Source organism: Ursus arctos, unplaced genomic scaffold (assembly GCF_023065955.2).
Source record: "Ursus arctos isolate Adak ecotype North America unplaced genomic scaffold, UrsArc2.0 scaffold_14, whole genome shotgun sequence".
In the NCBI taxonomy this organism is placed as follows: domain Eukaryota; kingdom Metazoa; phylum Chordata; class Mammalia; order Carnivora; family Ursidae; genus Ursus; species Ursus arctos.
The window spans coordinates 37358323-37377118 of NW_026622808.1; the positions used below are offsets into that span (position 1 = coordinate 37358323).

General features: G+C 46.1%; 1 protein-coding gene across 3 annotated transcripts in view; it reads left to right on the forward strand.

Annotated features, from left to right (window-relative positions):
- CACNA2D3 (calcium voltage-gated channel auxiliary subunit alpha2delta 3) overlaps positions 1 to 18796 on the forward strand; it is an 833176-nt gene that overhangs the window by 759488 nt on the left and 54892 nt on the right. For 2 of the 3 annotated variants that reach the window (XM_057311802.1, XM_057311801.1), the window contains 3 exons: positions 11009 to 11084; positions 13697 to 13749; positions 15262 to 15317. In XM_057311802.1, coding sequence (XP_057167785.1) covers positions 11009 to 11084; positions 13697 to 13749; positions 15262 to 15317 — 185 coding nt within the window. Of the gene's footprint in view, positions 1 to 11008; positions 11085 to 13696; positions 13750 to 15261; positions 15318 to 18796 lie in introns of those variants that run through there. The other variant, XR_007191727.2, reaches the window with a different exon arrangement.

Below are 18796 nucleotides of genomic sequence, written 5' to 3' on the forward strand. Positions count from 1 at the left end.
CTTTGGATATTCATTTCAAACAGCTTGGAGGGAGAAGGAAGAAGGTTGTAGTGGGATTTTAAATTCCCAGTCTTCTCCTTGATGTGAGGGAAGTGTGGTTGGCATGAATCTAGAACTTTCTTTTACTATGAGAGTAGCTCGCATATTTGAGAAAAGGGAAGGACTGGGGACTTTACTCAAGTGTAATAGCGTCTGTGGTCATCGGGGGAATTGGCTGACAGCGCTCATGGGCCTCTTCGAAGGGGCCCTCACCGGGGCCACGAGAGCAATGAGAGTTTACGTTTTGGAGTCAGATGGATCGGATTCAAATCCAGGCTCTGACATTTACTAGCTGCGTGCCTTAGAATGAGTCAAGTGAGCTCTCCAAGCTTCGGTCTCCTTACGTGGGAAATGAAGGTGATAATTACATTATTTCTTCCACGGGCTGCCGTCAGAGTTAATGAGATAATAATGGGCAGCGCCTGGCATATATTAAGGCCTTAATAATTGCTATGGCTGATGCTGAGATTTGTTTTGTGGATCTTTGCTCGGGCTTGGCTTTGCTGTCTGCTCAGCACCAGGTAGTGTTCCTTTTGCATTCCCACCCCTCACAGCAGGCTTCCCACGACGAACGTCTGGCCAAGCGGCCTCTGGTGTTGGGGACTGCGGGGCATCCTCAGAGCGCAAGGGTGACAGTCCTTTCATTCCAAAAAGACCTGTATTTCAGAAGCACTGAAAAGATGTAGCCCAAAGCACCTGGTGGTGCTCTGGAACAGAAGTCACCCCCAGGACACAGGATGCCTAGAAGCCCAGTTGCTTTGGGGACGTGGTTGAGCCCAGGTAAAGCTCAGGACCGGTTCCCGGCACTGACCTCTCATCGTCTCTCCTCTCTGTCTTGGATAGTGCTGGGATGGCACAAGGCTTCTTGATTTTATCTGCTTATATCCAGTCTTTAAAAAATGAGTTTCGTAGATAAGAACCCTACAAAACATCTTCTTCTCCAGAAAGAGCTCACACCGTCTCCTTTGTCTCCCTTTCTCCCTCTGCCATGGTCCAGATTTGCTGCCTGTCTTTCTAAAGCAAGATGATGCTGGTTTACATGGCAGTGGACTCTTTCCTTGATTGTCTGGTCACTTACCTGGTGACCTGATGGTTGTTTTACTTAGCAAGGGAGGGAGGGAAAGAATATCCACTTCTGGGTCTACAGTGCCCTGGGGTAGAAAGGGAAGCCATAGATTTCTGCAAACTGCCAACTCGAGGGAGCTTTGAGAAAGTTCTGCAGCAGTGTGTGCGAACAATCTAAGAGGTCTCTCTTGGTCACTTTAGCTCAGTCCTTGACTTGACTCTGTTTACCCCACTTACGTGTGATATTAGTATCCAGGGGCCAAATAATATACCCATAAGTTTGGTAGTGTGAAAGTCATGATCGCAATGCCTACCTTCCCTGAACCCCTATCCCACACCAGACCTGGGCTGCACCGGGCCCATCTTACCTCTTGCAGTCCTTTTCAAGAACTGTGTGGGACCGGTATAAACAGGACCCACTGCATAATTTGCAGGCCCCAGTGTAAACTGAAAATCTGGGGTCCCTTGTTCAAAACACCTTAAAAATTTCAAGGCAGTGACAGCAGAGCATTCGACCAGGCGTGGGGCCCTTGTATGTACAAGGTTCTGTGCAATTACACAGGTTGCATGCCCAAGACACTGGCCCTGGGTGTAAATATACCCATTTGATAGATGGAAATAATGAGGCTTGGAAAGGTTAAGAACTTGCCCTAAGTCTCTGTGTAAGAGAGCTGCATTCAAACATCCCACAGTCTAAGCGCCGAGAGAATGTCTAGCTTCTGCTCTTAACCTGGGTCTGTGTACAATAGCCTGTGTTGTGCATGGAACTTCTTTCAGTTCCGTTTGAGAAGGGAAAGGTAGCTGAGGAAGATGTTGGCTCAGCAGTGTCTTATCTGGGCAAGCAGAACTTTCAGGATGGGAGGCCAGCCTCGTGATTGCATCGCCCAGATTTCTTTCAGCAGAAGTTGCTATCTCTTTAAACCAAGCCGTGTTCCCAGGCTTCCTGTAATTTCTCATGAGATACCATGCGCCCGGTCAGCTTTTTGTGTTTCAAACAGAGAACTCCAAAGTACTTCTTCATTCTTATCACAGAGTAAGTGGAATCCCTGGGCAGTGACTCATTTAGGGTTTTTCAATTTAGCTATTTTTCTTTTTCACTCATATTCACATCCAGTAAGAGCCTTGCTTTCATATTTCTCAAAATTCACACTCCACGGGTTCTCTCTGCTGTCATTGGCAGTGACATCACCCCTCTTATGATTACTAAGAGAACATCTAGTTTCAAAATATTTTTCTTAAAACTCTTGTAAGAATAATTTCTCAGAGTTCGTTTATCTCCCCCCTTCTTGTCCCCAGTGATTCCAATTCAATGTCAAATATCCAGGAAAAGTGAAAATCTATGTATGTATGGTTTATATATAAAGTGAAAAACAAATATGTGTTTGTGTGTGTGTGTGTGTGTGTGTGTAGCCAGTCACAGGAGAATAACCACGGTTCCTGAGACGGCCTCCTTAATACACTGGGCTTAAGCTAAGCGGACTCCAGGTTGAGCACCAGAGTCGTACTGTGTGGCCTCGCCCAGACTCCCCGTCTCTCCCAGCCTCATTTTCTTCCTCACCCAAATACGGACCTCGGGATTTTGTGAGAATTAGCTAAACCAAAGTAGGGGACACTGCTCTGCAAATTGCAGGAGGTGAGATTAGCTCTTGGATAAGAGCTCCCAATGTCTGAGATCTTTTTATTTTTTCTTTTCATTTTCTTCTTCTTTTTATTTTAATCACAAAGGCCCCCAAAAGGTGGTAACTTTGCAACAGTTACCTCCAGGGCACAGTCTTGGGGGGGGGGGGTGGGCCTGTGGGCCTGGACTCAACCGGCATCCCTGGAAAGCTTTTTAAAACACGCCTGTGCTGAGCTACTCCCCAAGAGATACATGTGAAATCCGGCTCTGGACGGAGAGGCCTTTCCGTTTGATGAAAGCAGCCACGTGCTTCTCATGCGCCGTCAGGGTCAAGAAACATGAAGTCAAGAGCGCCAGGGTACGGGTCTAGATGCTGTCCCCTTCAGAGTTGCCTGACATCAGGCAACTTTAACTCACTAAATGTCAGTTTTCTCAGCACCAAAATAGAACTGAAAGAATTATCCACATGCCCGCTGGTGGGAGTTAAATGGAATAATGCGTGCTTTTACCAAACGTCCTGGTGGGTTCTGCCAAAAGACTTCCCTTGTTCTTTGTGGCTCTGATTAAGCTTGAGGAAGCAAAGACCAAGCGGGCACACCTGGGTTTTGGCTTGCAGGGAAGCGGACTGCTTGCTAATAATCTGTTTTTGCTGTGGGAGCTACTGATAGCTCCCCTCTGTCTGGGCTGTGTGCTTTTTGCTTTATTCGGTTTTGTTTGTTTTCTGCGCTTGGTGCCACATGCCTGAGCTCTCACCCCTTCACGACCATATTTTCCCTATGGGGCCTGGTGAATGTCTTCCGCACCTCACCCCACACTTTCATTAACATAGTTGACTTGTGTGGAATTCCCTGCGGTGGCTCCTTCTGCCCTTGAAATTGCCTTTCTAGAAGGGTGACACATTAGGCAGAATTCAGGGCTTGGGCTGTCCCTTCTGTCTCTACACAGGCTCTATCTAGGCGCCCTGGCCGGAGACTGGAGCTCTCCCTGTCCTTGGCCATCCCGTTACATTTCAGCCAATGCCCGGGCCTTGGAGTCTCCAGAGTGTTAAAGGAGACGTCTGTTATGTTTGGATGGCTGCTCTCTCATTCCGACCGCTCCCCCAATGTCTAATACTCAACACTCATGTAATGAATGCAATGGCTTCTCGGCTTCCTGTTGACCCGACCGTTTCCACAGAAGTACGCTAGCTTTGTCAGAGGTGGTATTGAAAGGAACAAGAAGACAGATTGGCTTGAACAAGTGTGTTTCTGAGCCAAACTTTCTGGAATGCAGAGACATGAAGATTCCAGTGCACTGCTCTCTAAAATCCTGAAGCTCCCGCATCCCCGATGACAACAGTGAGAATCACTGCCCTCCTCTTCCTCGTAATAGCAGCATGCCTCATTTATTAAATACTAAATACAGGCCCGGCATCATTGCAAGTAGCTTACCTGTATAACCTTCATGAATCCGCATAACAACTCCGTGGCTTAACTACCACCATTATTTCCATTTGACAGAGGAGGACCTGGACATGGAGGCTTTAAGCATCTGAGAGCCTTGTCCAAGTTCACCCACAGTGGTGAGTGAGGGAGATGGAATCTGCACTGATGTCTCTCAGATTCTAGATTGCAGACCATATTTATCCAATCCCCACCCATCTTCTCCCCTAGTCGGAGTAGACTGAAGTATTTCTTGCAGAGATATTGTTCACACTTATGCTTATTTGGCTTCAGGAGATAGTGAAAGTTTCTCAAACTTTGAGTCCAATATATTAGTTAGTAGTTTTACTAGAAATAATAGGAAATTCCAGAATAACAAGGGGCTAAAGAACATAGGAGTCTTTTTCTCTTTTATGTGAAGGAAGTCTAAAAATACAAATTTGTTGTCATCATAGACCCATGACCACATCTTTTTTTTCTCTACCTTCCTCTGTTAGCATTTAAACTCAAGGTTACTTCATGGTCCAACATAGCTGCTTAGTTCCAGCCCTCACATCTGCAGTCTAGGCTAGCAGAAGGAGGATCCAGGGAGGTTCAAAAGTCCAAGTAAAATTTCTTGATTGAAATGTATTTTAATGAGTAATTTTATTTATTTATTGAAGTAAAATAAGGTTTATTTATTCAAGTATTTAGTCCCACACAATACTTCCACTTCATCACACAGCCTCACCTAGCTACAAAGGAACCTGGGAAATGTGCATATCAAAAAGTCAGGGTTCTGCTTGGCAGAAGAGGAAAATGGACTTGGGGAGACTATGAGAGTGTCTGCCACATCCACCATGTCTGTTTACTTCAGTCCACACACGTCCTCTAAGAACTGAATCTGGTTTGCCGTGATATTCACTCGGAAGACCTTCCAGAGGTGAGGCTGTGTTCACAACTCCTGGCTCCCCCCACGCTCCATATGCCCGGCGCAGTCCTGAACACAAATGGTCATACTCACCAGCTAACCTGTCTGGCCATGATGCTGGACCCCAAGCAACTCAAGCAGGAACACTCAGTAACACCTGTGGGGGTGACCAGTAGCAATAACGGCACCAACAAACACCAACATCCCTAGGTACTGATACGCCGAGCCTCAGTTACGTGCCCTGCACCGTGCTGAGCACAGCACAGGCATCGTCGCGGTGCAGTGCTGTGAAATGTAGACATGAACTTGGCAGAGCCCAAGGAAGCTCCCCCTGCATCCGGATTTCTTGCCTCAAATGGGTTTTGCATGAACTCATTCCCCAAGCAGAATCCTGCTGTTTCCTTCTATTTCTCACTCAAACAAAGAGGCAAAAGAAATTTACTCTTTCCTCTGTGGCATTAATCATGATTCCATTTTCCCCTTCAGCGGAGCTAATTTTCGAGGAAGGTACAGGTGAACGGACAAACAAGCTACCAGCTAGGTGCCCTTACCCCCGTGCACGCATATTATCCTTTGCCTCGGGATTGAAGCACCCAGTCCACTTAGAGCTGTAATAACCTTGGAGCAGTGATTTCGCCTTCTGAGCCTGTGTCTTTTCCTATAACTTGTAACCGTGCCCCGGGCACAAGAGCTAATGCCTCCGCGCTGGCAGAAAGTAATTGATTATTTCTTAGTGTTACTGCTTTTGTCGCCGGGCTGAGATGCTGACGTGACCACTCTTTGAAACTTGGCTTTGTTTTATATTAGCAGCACCTGCTGATGAAAAGAATTCGGTGCTTCTTCTATAGGATGAGGGAGGCTTTTTCCCATGGCTCGCTCCTCAGGGTTCTACACTGGACCCCGGTGGCCCCAGTGCCCTGTGTGCTGGGCTCCTGGCTGGGGCGGCCACATGGCGCTTCTTCTCTGCTAATGATGGGTGCCCATTCACCGGATTTGTGCCAGGGATTTCCAGTCAGGGACTCAAAGGCGGCAGGGCCAGGGTCATGTAAATTCACCATCCCTGCTGTGTTCCATGTGCTGGGCTGACCTTGAAGAGTGGTGCAGTCTCTGTAAGAAGTTGCTCTGGGATGACATGGCCTCCAATGTGAAAAGGAGAGACGGGTACAGCACCTTTTGGATTTTCTGTTAACACTCAGATCAACAGATTGAGCTTTCCCCTCTCTTGGTTTTCTGAGATGTAAAATGACAGTGGCTTTGTTAAGAATTTTCTGTGTTCCCGCGCCCTGTCCTATCCCTTACGAGTTGTAAGCTGCCCCTGGAGAACACAGTTGATAGCTCAACAAAGAATACATATTTTTACATGCTGCCCTAGTGACTCACTTGACTTCTTATACTTGTAGGTTCAAAAACACTTAAATATGTCCTGTGGTGAGTTTCTATGTCAGATGCCTCCCTGTCCTGTTTTCAGGACTGTCTTTGCAAACATTAAGCTCTTTCAAGATTGGTTTTTAGGCAAATTGTTTAGCCAGAGCTCATTCAGTGAGTCATTGCAGGTAAAAGACCTGGCCTCGTGGGCACACAGTAGGTGTTTAATAAATGCTGGGCCCTGCAATTTCTCACAAGTCAAAATTAGCTGAGCTTATGCCTTTGAAATGGAATCTTCTTTTTTTTTTTTTTTAAGGTTTTTATTTATTTATTTGACAGAGATAGAGACAGCCAGCGAGAGAGGGAACACAAGCAGGGGGAGTGGGAGAGGAAGAAGCAGGCTCATAGCGGAGGAGCCTCATGTGGGGCTCGATCCCATAATGCCAGGATCACGCCCTGAGCCGAAGGCAGACGCTTAACCGCTGTGCCACCCAGGCGCCCTTGAAATGGAATCTTCTAATTCTTAGAAGAAATATGTTTCTTGGTGGTGATTTTTGTCTCGTTGGAAAAGAGCAGAATCAGCAAAAGGGCTTTCAGCAAGTCCCAGTGTCACGGGCCTGTCACCCACGGGGCACACGGGGCTGTCTAGGTTTTCTCCGAAGCACTTTGTGTTTCTTTTTCAGACACCCTATCTGGCTTCCGTCAGAGTTTCAAAGAGACCCATCTGGGGAGCATGGAGATGCTAATGATAAGGTCTCTGCTGTAGCCCGCGGCTGAAGTGGCCTGGTGGGGATGTCGTGGGGATTAAGGCATGTTATCCGCAATAAGAATGAACTCCCGCGGCTGACTGCGGCCGCACAGCGCCCAGCTTGGGCTGGGCATGCGGCTGGGGGCTTATTTTAGAGCCGAATGAAAGCAGGCAATTATCATGTTCTTTGACTATAATCAGCCAAACAGGATACAGGTAGCCACAAAATGGAGTTATTTAAAACAGTAACAAAATCACTTCAAAAAGGGTAATAATCTGGAAGTCTCTCTTTCTGCAACATCTAGTTAAAGCTGTCTAAGTGTGGAGAAGACAGGGAAGGCTTGCTTGTTCTGGAACCTCCTCCATGGCAATCCGATCAGGAAAGCTTCCTCGGGAAATGAAAGGCAGGATCCCTGGCCTGGAGGCTGCCCCTCAGCCGTTGAGTTTGGCTTCACCCTATAAACTAGAGCCTTTGAAAATGATCCCGGGAGAATCCTGAGCTTCCTGGGGGGATGGCTATTGAGGGGTCTTGTTGGCCTCGCCAGCTGGTGGCTCCTGGCCCACTGACCACAGACCTGAAAGCTGATTCTGGACTTTGGCTAGGAGACCTCGTCTTAGGCAGCATTTTCTGTGACATTCCAATGAGACTGGGAGAGTGCACTGGGTGGAATTCTGAACATTTCCCAGAAGCTTTCAGAGACTGCTCCTGAGAAGAAGGCAGAGTGAGGGGGACTCAGCTTGGCCCCCGTCGAATTCTGCCTCTGCCATTTGTTAGTGGTGTGAATCTGGCTACACTACTGAGACTTGGTTTGGCCCTCTGTGAAATGGGGATGATTAGAATCTATCTTGTTGGGATATGCTTCCAAGAGTACCTTGCTCAAGGTTGCTAAATAGAGCTCAGTAGACATGAGCTGTTGTTATCACGGTCCTCAGCTATGAAGCCCACGGACAGAAGTCATCATCTCTCGATAACCCTGGTGCGAGTCCTGAAGGTGTCTTGTACCGCAGTAACAGGTGTGAATTTTACGCTGCATTATATGTGCCAATGAGCTAAGAAAATCAGGAGGCCTGTCCATCCTCCAGCCAGCTGGGTAAAGCCTGAGTCAATTCCCATTGCGTTAAACACTATCCCCGTTAATTAATAATGGCAATGAAAACCAGACTAATGAATCATAACGGCCGCTACAGCCCTGCCTTCTGTTGAATGCTTCCTCCGTACCGGATCCTGTGCGAAATGCAATACGTATATAACCTCAGGTAATCCCACAACCTTCCCGATAAGGTAGCCATTTTTCTTACCTTTTCACAGAGGAAACTGAGGCACCCAAAGAGTAAACCAAAACAAAGCAAAACAAACAAACAAAACCACCGTAATAGGTGGACGAGTTAGGATTGAGCTCCGCTGTTACCGACTTCAAAGCTGCCGCGTTAACCACTAGGCCACAGGGCCAGTCACTTGAGCCCTTGGGAATGGGGTAGTTTTAAGATCCCAAACTCCAACCAAGAACAAAAGGAGGCCTTCTGTTGTAAGGATCGTAGCAAAGCGAGCATGCTACATAGTATATTTCAGTATATTTCCACCTGTCTGATTATTTGAATCTCAGGACATCTTTGTGAGTCGTCTTACGAGGGAGAAAATGAAGCCTCAGAAGAGGATTAGCGTCTTGCTCAAGACTGTACCCTGGAGAGGCGCCTGGGTGGCTCAGTCGGTTAAGCGTCTGACTTCAGCTCAGGTCATGATCGCAGGGTCCTGGGATTGAGCCCAGAGTCGGGCTCCATGCTCCCTCTTTCTCTGCCCCTGCCCCTCCCCCAGCTCGTGTGTGCTCGCGCTCTCTCTCTCTCAAATAAATAAATAAATAAATAAATAAATAAATAAATAAATAAAATCTTTAAAAAAAAAGAGAGATTGCAGCCTGGATAATGGCACCCAGATAATAACCTTTCCAACCAAGGCCGTACTGTGTCCACGTCTACAAGACTCCCAAGCGCAGGCGTGTTCCACTCAACCCACGCTGCCTCTCACCACGCTCTGGCCCAGGTGCCAGCTGTAGGGACGGAGTGACGGTATGAAAAGGTGAAGCTAACCCTAATTCCTGCCAAGTCCTACAAGGCCCTTTCAGGGCCACCTACAGAACTCCTCTGGATGAGGTGGAGACTGTGGCGTAGTGGGGCAGTCAGGGACCGAACAGAGTCGTCCCTTGTGGTCTGCAGTTGGTTCTGTGGCTGGGGGTAGCACCAGGGCTATGCCAATGGATGAGCATTTCAGTGGAAATTTGTTCAGGGACTTCCCTGAGCCAGACGCTTGGCTGGTTCATGGGCTTCGTTTCTATCTCAATAAACTCAGACTCTCCTGGCATCTGCTGTAGAGGAAAAAGCCAGAGGACAGTGAACAACACTAGAAGAAATGTTCTGATAAGGGAGAGACTTTGGGGATTTGCTGGGAGATCATGCGACCACAGGGGCCCTTCTGGGCTCTGCTGTCAAACACACCTATGTTGTGCTGGTTGGGGGCCAGTTTCCATCTTGATTTGGCCAAGCATGGTCAGTTTTCTACTTGGTGCCCATAAATCGTTCTTTGTTTAAACCATTTGTGTGATGCCTCTAGCTTATGGTCCAAAGGAGGAGTTCTTCACCCCTTAGTTTGAACCTGACTGCTTTTATCTTGTTGTGACATCATCTCTTCAAGACTCAGGCAATCAGGCAATCATTCGTGCCTTCAACTTTTGGAAGCCAAATGCCTTCTCCATGCTGGGTGCTGGGCTAGTGCTCGGGGTCCAACACCAGTCCTGCTGCATGGATCTTCTATTCTAGCGTCCATTCCCAGCCCAACATTAAGTCTGCTCCAGGTTAAACATGGTGTTATTTTAGAAAGGAATTCCTTCAGGGAGAATTCCTTGCAGTCATTTAAGAGTTCAGGTATTGCAGTATTAACATGTCATCTGGCAGTTATGTAATTCGGGCCAAACTTCAAGGGTCTCTTTTTTGGGGTGCCAGAGTAGCCGGAAGGGGAGCTGGTGGGAGGATGGAAGGCATGTTGCCTTTGGGATAAGGAGTTTGCTCCTTCTAGAACCTTTAAGTGGCTACCAGAAAGTGCGATTCTCCATTCTCTGTAATGTCGTTGGTGAAGAATTAAAATATCTGGAACAACTATAAAGTGAAACGTCTTGGCAATTGAGTAAACCTCATAATTGGGAATGAGAGCTATACTTTCATCACCAGTGAAGAAAAAAAATATCAATTTTCTTGTTTCATAAATGGCATTGTTTTCAAAAGCAAAAATATAGTCACTGTTATGGTGGTGGTAGTTGGGAGTGGGGATTATAACCAATGAGCCAACTGGTTTCCAAAGAATTGGCAAAGTGCCGGGCTTATCTTGGTTCAGGGTTGTTTCCTAGTGCTTGAGAGAGACAGAGGACCCTCCCAATTCTGAACTCAGAATGGCCCTTCCCAGCTCTCCCGCACCCTGGAGACATGGCCCAAGTGGATTCCCTCCAGGGCCCAGAATCCAGTGCAGAATGGCAACGTCCCTCTGGAGTATCCTAGTCCATGCAAATCACCCTTGTTTAAACCAAAATGATTGTTTCATCAAGCTGAGAGGTTTCTCATCCCTGTCTCCTTACCTAATCCTAATACCCTTACTCCCTTTGCTTTCCAGGTTCCACGTGTGACCTGGCCGTGTCTCCAGCCCATGACTTTGCATGTTTCTCATTTGTCATCTTTATGAGGCCTGCATTTATTTGTGTTTGTCACTGCTCACTTGATGGTGGTGTGGTGACCATTCACCATGCTGGTTCACACGTAGCTTCCCATTTAGTGACCCTCTTTTCAATTCTTTCCTATAGAATTACCCTTTATGACTATCAAGCCATGTGCAGGGCCAACAAGGACAGCAGTGATGGCGCCAGTGGGCTGTTGGATGTAAGTACAGTGCACTCACCCACAACACAGGCGCACGTTTCTATCTGTTTCTGAGTGTAAGCTTACCTTTATCTTTGGAGTAATCAAGTTTTATCTTCTTCCAAAACCATGAATGTGTTAAAGTGTCTCCTGATTTTGCTGGTTAAGAAAAACCACTTCCATTCAAACCCAAATGCATTGCTTATATGAATGACAGTCGGGTCCAACGTCTTTGATGGACAAATGTGTCCCCTTTTGGTGGATAGAAAAGGGGAGAAGTTTTGGTAATTCTCTCATTCTCATATAAAAGAGAATTTGGGTTGGTTCATCAAAAATCTCCCCTTTGGTTTGTAAGAAACCTATTAGCCTGTGGACAAATTCACATTTTGAACACAGATTCTCTACCCGGATCAAGATGCTGCTGAGTCTTGACACATCATTTTCCCTGGAGCTAGTTCTCGGTGATGTCACAGTGGAGAGCCAATCAACACAGCTATTGTATCAATAGAAACAGGCTTGCAGACTGCCAGAAATTAACTGTTATAATTTACTCCCAGTTAAAAAATATGATTTACAGTGTATAAGCAATGTAAGCTTGGCCACCCGTCACCTGAAAATACAGGAAAAGCAGTTACAGTATACTTCGACATAACCCCGCATATGTGTATAATAAATATAATCTTTGCATGTTATCATTTTGTAAATTCCAAAAATTAACCTTAAATCTGGTTTGAAACGCAAAATTTATGAGCCATTTTGGTTTTTAACATATAAACACACACCTTCTCATTTGCAGATGTAAGATCTTGCAAGGAGATTATTTAAAAGCCAAATATTTAACATGGTTTTCCTCCACTGAGGGAACAAGAAATGATTTGGAGCTGGAAAATTTCTGAAAGGCAACTAGGGACTGAAAGTTCAATGTTTTGAAAAATAGCACTTTTTAGTGAGAATCAACATGCCTTTCCAAATCCAACTTCCCTAGACTTAGCATGAATATTTCTAGACTTCAAATGTTCCCAAGATATGTTTTCATCATTAGGCTTAAAAGCTCAATGGCTTTACCCTTCTGAATGATAATGTGCATTTAAATTTTTAATCCTGTATTTACATAATCCTTTTGTGTACCCTTACACTGAGCCAGTGTCTGACACAGAATGCATGAGTGCCCTTCCTCCCCTCCCACCCAACCCCCTGCCCCCAGGGAGCTGTCCCTGTGCCTGTCCCTCCCCACCTCCCCAGCCTCCCTAATCCCTCTATTCATTCCCTCCTCCCAGAGACCCACACTACCAAGGACTCCTGAAATGTCACTACCCATCCTGGCAGGTACAAAGGCACAGAACTGTCCCAGGGTCTGACCACCAGGGTCTTTTTGAAAGAAAGATGGTTCTTTTCCAAGCAATAAGAAATAGAATAGCAGAGCCACAGGACTGCAGGTCGCAGTATTAGGAAAGAGTTAATGGTTCACATCCTTATCTTACCCTAATGCTGAGAGCCCTGTGATTCAGGGAATGATGTTGACACACTCAATTAAATCAGAGCGAGAGATCCAGTCTGAAATCTGTGTGGGCTGAGAATAACCCCAGTAGACTGTTATTATTGTTGTTTTGTTCATTGACGTACTGACTTGAAATGGGGAAATGTCGAGAATGGTTAGAGGTATATAAATTGGGTTTTGTTTTATTTAAGACTGGATAATTCCCCCATTCCTAGTTCTAGTCTTTATCATCAGAATGCTCAGAAGGTGGGATTAAATACCCATAACTTCAGAGACCAGGATTTTGGCATTTCAATTCTCTGATAACCTAAAGGCAACCACAAAAGGTTCTGAGATTTTTCTGGACCTGCTATCTGGGGGGAGGGCTGTGCCTCTCTCAAGTGCTTCCACTCCTGGAATATCTGGTATATGTGGATTCAAAGAGCCAACTGAGGGGAGACCTGCTTTTTTCCAGAATTCAGGAAATTGAATTATCCACATAGAAAATATCACAGGGTAAACAATACAACTGCTTTTTTAAATTAAAATATTCTAAAATAAAGATTAGGCTGTCAATGCCTTCTTTTATAGACTCGAAGGGGATTTTCTGCAAGGATAAAATCACATGTTTATATGGTTGTCATTTTTTTCCCCAAGTCCAAATATGTATGTATGAGAAAAGGCAGCTTAAATCCTGCACAACTCACGGGCAACATTAAAATCAAGTATATGCAACTCATTCTTATTTCAGGGAATGACATGCAGTGAGGGAGAACAGGAATCACCTTTCTGAGGGGCAGATCTGTGAATTACCATTTGAAATTAGTTATATGATTTTAGCCCTTCAGCATGAGGCTGCAAAATATTAGCCCCTGGAGGGTAAAGGTTTAAACATCGTTTGCTGAACTTCCTTTTTCCTCCGAGAGATAACCCCTGTATTAGATCATGTTTATTTTACTTGTAAATCACATCTCACTGCAGGGGAGTTCAAAGTTTTAAAATGTTAGTTTTAGGAAACGGTACTGGAGCTTCACTGTTTTTAACGTGATATCGATCTCTCTCGAAGAATAACATTGTCTTTCTGTAAAGCCTTAAGTTAAACTACAAATTTCATATGTGATGCATTGTTTTCAATGAACCGAATTCTTCTCTTCAGCCTTATAATGCCTTCCTTGCTGCAGTAAAATGGATAATGACAGAACTTGTCTTGTAAGTACAATTTGATGCTTTTTTAGAGAGTAATATTGCTTTTCTTTTGTATTATAAAGTGAATTGGAAGACTGTGTTTCCTGTTTTCAACAACCATTAGATTCAAAATACTCTGAGATAACCTCATTGAACATCTCGAAATATTGAAAGCTGAGACCAAAAAATCATCTTTCAGTGATTCATGGTCACTGCTTATGCCCTTATGTCATTGGTTAGCAGCCTAACAGCTTGCAATATACAAACCAAATTTATTTATTGTGGTTAGTGTTAAATTTAACATAGATGTCTGGCTGTTTCTAATGCAGCCTGGGTGGGCTGTGGTCAGAAGAACAAATTGCCAGGGCTGCCCACTGTGCTCCTTCGGATGTATTGGCATGTGCAAGAGCGCGGGGGCTTGTGCAGGAGAGGGGGGCTTGTGCAGTCATGGGCCAGGGGCCGGGGGCTTTTCTCAGGTGTGAATTAATTGTTTACCTTGTCAAACTACGCTCCTATCGGGAGGGTGCTGGGTGCATCTGTGACTTAGGTCAGATTGAAATGGCACAAAGATGAAAGGCTTGACTCCCAGAAGAGATTGGACACGTGACAGAAACACCGTATCCCATGAAAGGGAGGAATGCCACGGACGAGCATGAAAACCAGATCGTTTCAGCAGCACCAAACTCTCAGGTTCTGGTTTTGCCCTCCGCGGCCCCGCTTCTGAGGGTCTGAGGCAGATTTCTTACCATTTGACAAACAGCCATTGTCTTCTTTATTGCTTTAATGTAACCTATATTAATTTAACAACATTATAAATTGAAATTCACTTCTCTTCTGTACATAAGAGGCAGAAAATACAGTAACAGACAATAGGGAGATTTTGATCGATAGCGAGCTGCTGGAGGCAGGAGCCACGAGCCTGAAGGAGAAATGGCGGAATTTTCATCTATCCCTCTTTGTTCGGAGGATGGTTTATATGACTTTTGCATTTTTTACTAGCAGTTGAGAAATTCTGATTTTTTTTTTTTTGAAGTTGCATTGTGGCATAATTTCATTGAGAAGTTTGTTCCATCTTCCACCCCCCCACACACACACTCAGGCCTGAACAAGTTTGCAGTGCAGTATAAATCTGGAAAGCATCCTTTACTCCTACAGATCATTGTTTAGGTAGAGAATATGGTATTTGTATCTCTGCATGAAGGCCGAGGAAGCCCTTCAGAAATCAACTTCTTACTATAAACTCAGACTATAACTGGAAAACCATTTCTGCCCACAAGCTGGGTATTTCTCAACAGAGTCTTGGAGTCTAGGGAAACCCAATTTCAGGGTTTGGCTGGCATGGGTGATAACACAGCCTTTCACAAGTAAGATAAAGCCCAGTGCAAATTCAGTGGTCACAGAACCAACCATACTGGTACCTTCCAATCATGTTGTTATTGTTTCAAATGCAGTGAGCAGTGCTGAGTAACACTGTGTCGCTGTTCCGTCCGGGGGGTGCATGACCAAGTAACTCTGGGCTTTTGCGTCTTCTCTTAGGTTCCTGGTGGAATTTAACCTCTGCAGTTGGTGGCACTCGGATATGACAGCGAAAGGTAAGAGGCAGCCAGTTCCTAGTTCCCAGCTCAGAGTGATAAAGCCGGGGTTCACTAGCTACTTTTCATCAAGGGTGGGCTCACGTACGACTACCCAGGACAAAGCGATGATTTTTTGGCTCTGTCAGCGAAAGGCATCCTCTGCGCTTAAAATGAAAGGGAGACACATAGCCTCTTTCAGGCCGAGTGAATGCATAACCACGCTGGTTTTTTGTTTGTTTGATCGTTTTTTACAGTTATCCTCATAAAATATAAATCTAGTCATGTTACGCTCCCCACTCAAAAGCCTTCAATGATTTGAGCAGTAATTAGTAGAAACTCTTAGAGGTCTGAGTGGCAGAGTTAGTTCAGTATGGATTTCAGTCCTGGCTCCAAGGTTTGCCTTTGGCAAGTCAGCTGATCTCTTCGAGACTCAGTTTCCCCATAGTAAGCAAAATGGGAGACACCATAAATAATAGTTATCTCCTATCACGTGTGCGTGTTTAATGATAAATCATACTATATGCTGACCACGGTGACTGGAACATAATGAGCCCTCAAAAACATGACAGCTGTAATTACCTTCTGATACCAGCGCTGACACTGGTGACCGCAATGATGACTGGTCGAGTCCCCGTGCCCTGCAAAGCAGTGCTCTTTAAGGAGGGCCGTCTCCCAGCCAGCTGCCCCACCTGCCCCGTCGCGCGCTGTTTCTCAGATAACGCTCCGCTTTCTTTCCTGTGTGCGTTCGTTCATGTTCATTTTCTTACCTGGGGTGACAGGAATTGGCAGTAGGTTAGATGGCTACCATTTTTATTATTTTTTTTAATTATCTGTCTTTTTCGAAGAGGTAGATTAATATAGTCTCAGCCTTCCCCAGGTGCTGGATATATTCCAATCTGACGTTTCCTCTCCTGTCCCTTAAGATCCCAGTCAGGGACGATTCCCCCAATTCTTCCAGGAAGAGTTAGCAGCATTTCCTTCTTGCTTCCGGCCCAGTCAGCTCGCGTATCGATTTCCCCAGCTCTTCCACACCGTTTTTGTCTCACTCTGTTGGCTTCACCCTAGAATTTCTTGATGGCGGGAGCTATGCCTTATGATCACTGTCATCCCTTAGCACCTAACTAGCGCTCGGTGCATAGCAGGTGCTCAGTCTTCGCGTACTGAATACCCTAACAATTCTTACTTCGGGTATGACCATGATAGCTATTGTCATCATAGCTTTATAATTCACAAATAGGCCTCTGTTGCCTGAATTCAGGAACCCCCTTGTTTCTTGTTAGAGTATGACACGGAGGGACGCCTACAGAGAGGTGCATGCGGGCACGCAGCTGCACCGGATGGCCTCTGATTACAGTGAACCCGATCCAAGCGTGTGTGGGGTCGGCCCAAACCCGAGAAGCTGACGGCCCCACGGAACAGCATCTGGGTGCCCTGTTCTCTCTCACACTCACACACTCACTCTGTCCTGGTGACCCTCAGGGTGTGAGCCCCATACTTGCCCCTTCCTGTTGGGTTAGGACCTGCTTTGAATGTCCATAACCCCACTTCCAGAAATCTAAATAAACTGGGGTAGGAGCAAAGGATTCTAGGACAGGATGATTGTCTCTAAGGAACTGATGATTGCAAATACTGGTAACTCTTGAGATAATGAACAATAGGGACATTTCAAAATAAATGACAGCCCATCTGTGGAGAGGCAAAGAAAACCTTTTAACAAGATTCTGTTTCTGAAAACAGATCTTTTTGACAAGATCAAAAATGCTCATGAAATTAAGTAATATAGCAAGATAAACAACATACAGAACTGTATATACCCCAGAAAAACATCCAGTGATGGGGGGAGAAGGGGGATATGGAGGTAATTAGGGTCAGCAGTCAGTACGGCCAGTGGGGAGTCAATAAGCAGGGAGCAAAATATGAATTAGGAAGGGAAGACTATTATGTCCCCCAAGAAAATTTTACCTATAACACAAACCTGCTTTGAATGAAAATTGCACATGATCTGAAAGTGAGAGCTGACCTACCAAAGGGTGCTTGCTCTCTTGTTCTATTTCCTTTTCTTATTCCACTAGCTTCTCCACAGTTCTACTTTTAGGAAGGAAAAGGTTAGGTGAGATTAAAAGAGGAATGGAAGAAGGAAGATCAATAGAGGCCAAGAGAATGCACTGCAAGTTGGCCATAGGGCTGCTCTGACCACGGCGCCAGCCCCTGGGGACAAGTCACCTCGGCTTCAAATTCGGCTTTGACCTCTGGGGTGCTAGAGCGGCCGTCTCGCCTCGGTGAAGTGCTCTGGTCTGGAATCAGGCGGCGTTCCTCTGCTGCTTGCTAGCTGCTTGCTCCTGGGCAAGTCCCTTGGGGTCTCTGGGCTCTGGTTTCCCAGCTGGTCAGCAGAGATAACCAAGGACCTAAGGCAGGTGTGAGAGATGGGTTGGGCGGGGCACGCCAAGCCCGTGGGCAGACACGGCATGGAGCAGGTGCTCCCCACATGGTGGATGGTGCTTCCACTTCGAGCAGTGGTGATTTTTGTGACTGAGACCCTGGCTCAGGAGTGCGGTCAGTGCTGAGGGCAGTAGGCTGGTCATCGGGTCGTCTTCAGGGTTCGCCTTTTGGCGTCCCTCTTCACAACCGTGTGCCTGCCCCCCTCTGGCTGAGGAACTTCTGCGGTGAGAGAGGATGCCCCACTCCTCGTGCCAACCTGCATCCCCGTGTCCCCCATTCCCACCCTGGCCTGCTTCCCTTTCCCATGACCTGCTGCCGTAGGCAGCTCCCCACATTCTTGTGCAGGCCCTTCAGATTTGACCATCCGTTTAAAAGTTTTTGTTGTGTGCCAGGCACTGTGATCTTTGCTCAGACCAGTGGTTTTCAACCTGGTGGCAGGAGTCAATGGACTGTTTGGCTGTCGCAACTAGGGCTGGGGGTGGGAGTGCTACTGACAGCTGGTAGGTGGAATTCAGGGACGTGCTAAGCGCCCTAGGACACACAGCCGCGCACAACAAAGAGTCATCCTACTCTAAATGGCAGGAGTGCCACTGTTGGGAAGCCCTGGTGTAGACTGAAGAGTATGGGGTAGGGGTGAAGAATAAGGAAGAAGGATATGGGACACCTGGGTGGCTCCGTCAGTTAATGCGTGTGCCTTCAGCCCAGGTCATGATCCCAGAGCCGCAGGATCGAGTCCTGCATCGAGCTCCCCACTCAGCAGGGAGTCTGCTTCTCCCTCTGACCCTCCCCCCCATGCTTTCTCTCTCACTCTCTCTCAAATAAGTAAGTAAATAAATATCTTAAAAAAAAAAAAGGAAGAAAGGTATGGTCTTTGCAGTGATGATGCTTTACAGAAATGTATGAAGGTTCCCATTCTGAAATTTCACATCCCCTCGCCCCTGCTCCCCCTGTACCAGGACCAGCAGTGGGCAGAATTTCAGCTAAGAGTGATCATGTGATACTTCAGGCCTCCGTGTTCTGTTTTAGAAGGTTTTTAAAAAGTTCCTTAATCGATAATT